The 6,078-nt window shown below is 32.2% G+C and overlaps 1 protein-coding gene across 4 annotated transcripts; it reads left to right on the top strand.

The window, feature by feature from the left end:
* The first annotated feature begins 281 nt into the window (after positions 1-281).
* Positions 282-5,722, top strand: LOC128186359 (uncharacterized). Of its 4 annotated transcripts, none has more exons than XM_052856162.1 (6): positions 282-507; positions 2,351-2,683; positions 3,783-3,938; positions 4,165-4,239; positions 4,695-4,767; positions 4,885-5,722. In XM_052856162.1, exons 1-6 carry the CDS (start codon positions 426-428, stop codon positions 5,291-5,293), a joined length of 1,128 nt encoding a protein of 375 aa, XP_052712122.1. In that variant the 5' UTR covers positions 282-425; the 3' UTR covers positions 5,294-5,722. The 4 variants fall into 4 exon arrangements, with proteins under 4 accessions (XP_052712122.1, XP_052712121.1, XP_052712120.1 ...); XM_052856161.1 differs by having other exon boundaries at positions 3,783-3,983; positions 4,168-4,239; XM_052856160.1 differs by having other exon boundaries at positions 3,783-3,983; positions 4,135-4,239.
* The last annotated feature ends 356 nt before the right edge of the window (positions 5,723-6,078 follow it).

Here is a 6,078-nt window from a genome sequence, read left to right as displayed (position 1 = left end):
CTTCAAACCGGTCATGAAAAAGCTTCATTAAAAAGGGCTTGCCTTTTTCATTAATGCATATTACAATCAACGAGTACTTTTGCTGGAAAAAAAGGAATTAAAAACCTCCCATGTATCTTACAAAGCAACAGACTGTTGATTTTGTTTCCTTAATCTTCATTTTTATTCAGATATTGATAGTATAGATTTACTAGATTTTCCTCTGTAGCTGAACATGAGTTGCAAGCAATGCGCGTCAATCAAATCATATTACATAATATAAGTAGCCCCGCCTCCTTGCCTTCATGTGTGCATTTTACTAACTTCTCGGTTTTATCCGGCCTTAGGATAATATAGATCAACACATTAAAACTCCAAAGCCACTGTGAAGGAAAATGTGATAACTTATTCCTATAGCAGTTATACATTTGTTTATTGAGATCACAATGCTTTCAGGAAAAATGTTGAAAATTCTTCTTTTGTTTTCATCCTGTGTCGCTGTTTTCATTTTGGAATGCCAAGTATATGGTGAGTCATGGAAGATAATTTATTAGTTTGGGGGGGGGGGGTAAAAAGAGAGATGGTGTGCAGAAAAAATGAATGTTTCTAAATCCTGGATCATTTATTAATACTGATTCTAAAAAAAAAAAAGTGCATGTGACTGGACGTGATAGAATCTTACGTCATATCACACGACCTTTTCAATAATAATTGCAGTGATTTTATTTTAGTTTCTTACTTAAAATGACAAGAAACAAAAGATAAACCAAGAAAGATGTTGTAATTTGTCACAAATGATAAGAAAATCAAAATAATTTTTTCCTAATCCAAAAGTTTGAAATACCTGAATTTGAAATCAATTTATTCGTCCGTTTGCAATACCCATATATCTTTTAAACATAAAGGTTGCTTAAAGACTTCAGCGTGGCAGTCTTTGAACTAACAAAAATTGTTTCAGTTATTAATTTCATGTATGTAGATAAGTCTTCATCCTCAGAGGAGTCACTATTTGTTACATGTATAAGTTAACTGTGGTTTGTGCATGCTTTAAGTTTAAAATGGACAAGTTTTATATCAATGTCACTTTGTGTTCCACATTTCTTTCCGGTGGCGAAGGATCTGTTTCCTGGATAAATTCAGCATTGTTCGTTTATTAGGAAGTCACGTATTTACACAACGGATAATAATCCCACATAATCCCCAGAGAAAGAGGGAAATTCTATTTAGCAAAAAGAAAGGAACATTGTATATAAATGATTTGAATAAGATTACGTTGATTATGACGTGATAATGTTAATTACATTTTAGTTGTGGCAGTTTTCCTGATAATCTTATGAAGAGTCATTACAAACTTTTAAAACTGCAGATAGTAGTCCAAATGTTGTTTTAAATGCTATATATAGCTTCTTCCTCGCCATCCTTAATTAATTAACGAATGAAATATATAGATTTATGAGTGCTGAATAGTCGTGGCCATTTTTTTATTATATCACAGTGCAAAAATGACTGTTCTATAATAACTTGATTTCGGACTTTACTTTCCAAATTCAACGTTTGTTTTGTCATGTATTCTAATAATTTAATGTTTACAAAGTGAATAAGCTATTGACACCTGGCAGACTCTTTTATTGGTAATTACAAATCAGACAGATGTTTCTCCCAAGAACTGCTAATCTCTTGAAGCAACATTGCGTAATTATATGCCTTTCATGCCCTGGCCATCAAACACTCATTGAGTTCATCTAATTATATATAACCTGTGAATTTTGCATTCATTTCATGTGATGTCATCAATTTGTCACTTTTACTCATTGTTTAGATTCTCATAAATACTGTATTGTATTTGTCAATTTTGAGTTCGGGAGCCTGACGCATTACCGGCCACTTCCGTCTGTGTCCCTTATTTGTTTGTTATTGTTCATCTTTTAAACTCGATTGATAAAACAATAAATACGGAATCCTTCATCACTTGGTTCTATCTCTCTGGAATTGCATATTGGTGGACCCGTGGGAATGAGGAGAACATAACCTTCGTTTTTATCTTACGGCCCAGAGTGCGCCTCAATTAACCTTATAACTTGTTCCTTTTACGCCATTCCCTTCCCCCATCCGTACTGCTCACGACGGATGCAGTTTCAGAAGAATACCCTGGCACCATAAAATCTACGCGGTCACAATTACATTGATATCCTTAAGAAGAAAAAACCAGTATAAATCAAACATACAGGAAAATATTTATCCTAAATCTAAAACACATTTATGGAATTGTTCTTTACAAAAACTGGTTAATGAATAAAAAAAACATCTCTTAAAATCTAATTCTATTGGAAAATTTGTTCACAAACACCTTAAACATGTTGTATATTTCTAGGTACAATAATTGCCAGATGTGACGGACAGATGGATACCGGAGATTTCTTCAGTGTGAACTACACCGCCATAAACTCACACTGTAACTGTACAATACTCCCAAGATATGATGGAAGTTTAAAATTTGCATCGAATACCATACAAAAAAATTGTTATACGGAAATCACCATACATGAATTGCCGGAACTGAATAGTACTTTGATACCATGTAAAGGCGAGAGACAAACACCAACATTCAAAGTAACACAAGACAGTTTGTTTTATATGACATCCCGATCGGTCAACATTACCTCAGCACCACAAAGATTTCTCCAGAATATCAGAATATTTGGAAGTATGCAAATTTTAAAATTGATTTTAAAACATATGTTCTTTTTTTTCATCCTATATGAACATTACCAAAAGAGCACAAAACGCGAACGAATCGCTTCAAATCTGATCTTTTTAATATGCAGTTCGATTTTTTTTCTGTTATATAGGTTTTGATGTAAATCATAATTGATCGTAATCTTGCATCTCTCTGTGTCTCTTTTCCCCCTTGAGATCCAGCCTGCATATATTTTAAGAAAGCAATCGACATTGCATTTTAGATTAAAGTTATATTGTGCCTTCGATCCAACATTAAAAAGTTGTATTTTTAATTGTATAAGTCACTCGCCTCTTTAATGGACGAACAACATGATATAGGTACATGTAATATCGAAATTATTACGACCTATGGTTAAATTTAATATCTGTTTTTAGCAAATCCGTAGATTTTTAATACGATTAGTTTAGTAGACTTGATGACAGTGCTTAAATTTTAAAAATCAATAAAGAAACTACTTAATATAGCATTGAATGATTTATTTTTGACGTCGTCGTTAGCGTGTTATGATAATTTGTCTGCTCACCTGACCGCAGTTATTGACACCACGACGTCAAAGATAAATCATTTAATGCTTATATTAACATTCCTTTACTGATGAAATCAATTATTTACTTAAATGAATCGATGCAAATTGCAGATCACGGAGGGAGTAAAATTAAGTAGTAACGGCAGGAACAGCTGTTTAATAAAAACCGGTTAAAATGGTTATCACGTAGACTGCTCAATTGAAATCAATGAGCTTGAAAATATATTCCATGAAAAATAACTCTTGAAATATTGCTTTTAACAATAAAATTAACGTTTTGTTGACTAATTGTAAAATATGGTGCTTTGACAACATGTATGAAATATATTTTTAACCGATAACATAGAAACCACTGTTTGAGAACTACTTATGTAAATTACATGTAAATTCATACGCAGTGATTAGTTGTTGCATTTAGAGGCATTTAAAGATCACAACATTTCATGGAGAAACACAGTAGAATGTAAATATAATGTGACGATCATCAAAAACTGTTTAATGCATGTAATTAATTAACTTCGGTATTCAAACCTGCAGTTGCAGACGACAATTCGTCGAAGGCATTGATTTCTGTTACTTGTGGGGCAACATTACAAAGTTCATCAGCAAAGCCCAGTGATGTAATAACAACGGCAGATAATGGTTATTCGTCAACTACGGGTGCAAATGGCAATTTTGTCACTAAAACTTCACATCTAGAGAGTATTCAACCCCCCTCTACAACAGAGGAAATTCAGTGTAAGTTGTTTATATATATATAGGATACACTTTGTTCATTTACTTTGATTAAACTTGCGTATATTCACTTTATTAAAATGAATAACTATAGTCTGTCCCAAGATATTTTGGATTCAGATTTTGCACGATTACTCGATATTTATACAAAAAGCAAAACACAGCTTTGTCACTAAAACTTCACCAGATGCAGTTTCAACGTATTCCAAAAAGGATCTAGAGAATATTCAACCCCCCTCTACAACAGAGGAAATTCAGTGTAAGAAAACAAAGTTGTTTATATATATAGAATATACTTTGTTCATTTACTTGGTATTCACTTCATTAAAATGAATAACTAATGCTTCTTTATGCTTAAAATCCAATAGATTAAATTAATCTGTAATATGTATATTTTCCAGTGTTTTTGTCTGTGATAACACTTCGAATTATATTTTGTAACGTATCGTTCCATGAATTTCATGAAAGACTTAAAAGACGTACTGTCGGGGAGCAAGCGGATTTTGCATAATTCTACAAAATAAAAATAATGTTACAATGTCACTTATTCAATATTAATATTTGGGTCATGATCATATTTATCATAAAGCCCTCTGTCTCTATTGGGTGGACTTAATGAACATTTAAAATATATAGTTTGATTCATAATTCCTAAAATAAATGCAATTAATAACAAATATGTATATTGATTCCTTTTCTATTTAACGTTTTCAGACTCAATATTTGTGGCTGTAGGAAGTGGAATTGTCGTTATAGCTGTTGTTTTTGTGATGATTTTCTGTATACGGTAAATCTCTCTCTCTCTCTCTCTCTCTCTCGTTTTTAAAATTGAAAAAGAATAATTTTCATTCCAACCAAACATACATAATCTATAAGCAATTACTGCATACTGATTTTATTGCAGGAGAAGAACCCACGAAAGAGGTACAAATAAATCTGACAAACTGCTGTGCGGAGGGCAACGCAACGTGGCCAGTGGCAACAAGGAACTTCCGTACAATCCTCTTTATCACCAGTTCAATAACGAGGCTGACGGAGGATATTCAACAATGGAGGACGTAAACAGAAGTCCTTGCGATGAACTTCCAGACAACCCCTTGTATCTTTCTCATCAAGAGAACACAAAGGCAAGTGGCCCAGCCAGCATGGTGGAAGAAAAGACAGGAAAGGAAGATATTCCAATGTTAGAGACCGGTAGTAATGCAATTTATGCTCAACCAAATAAGGTTCCAAAAGGACCGAAGTCTGAGGTGGAAGATATCAGTCAGACTGAAAATGTGTATGCTCAAGTTAAAAAACTGGATAAAAAATGAATATTCTTAAAATGCGGAAGTTTAGCTAGATATATCATTCAAGGAAAAATCATTATCATTCCCAAAAAACATCGAGATAGATATCATCTGTGTGACAGAAATATTAATCGGAGGGTTTATGATTAATACGTACATAATTTATTAATTGTGGTTTTAGTTAAGAATATACTTTAATGATTCAATTGAATTTTACAATCTGAATCCTGGAATATAAGTTATAAAAGCAAATCTTACAATTGCATTTAATAAATATAATTGACCTGGAAATTGAATGTGGACGCTAGTCTTCAGGAATAATGTGCAAAAATCGATATCTTCACTGTTTCAATACCAGAACTTTTAAGGTGCATGTACATTTTATGTATTGTTATTACACTGAACTTTATGGTATAAAATTTTACTAATAAAAACTTGTTTTATTGCTTTTCATTAATCTGTCAGTTTAATTTTTTGGATTTGTTTTGGTATTCTTTAATTTCATTATTTTCACGCCTTTGTCTCATTACAAATACTTGCTGTTTAAAACGTATTACAAGTTATCAAAATTATTTATTCGGCATGCACGATACCTCTTTTACTAATTCAAATTAATTTAATTGTCAATGAGTCCATGACTCAATTAGTCAAGGATACATTGACAATAAATAACATGTTAAATAGTTAAAATAAAGAAAGATATTTTTCAACAGGTTAACGGAGATTTGATTTAGCGTATTCCTGACTGTACCTATTTAATAAATGTAATCATATTTTATATTTGGCGATGTACGTGATTTAGTAGATGC

The sequence above is a fragment of the Crassostrea angulata genome, chromosome 5 (assembly GCF_025612915.1).
Source record: "Crassostrea angulata isolate pt1a10 chromosome 5, ASM2561291v2, whole genome shotgun sequence".
NCBI lineage: Eukaryota > Metazoa > Mollusca > Bivalvia > Ostreida > Ostreidae > Magallana > Magallana angulata.
This window is presented reverse-complemented; position numbering and strand designations above follow the sequence as displayed.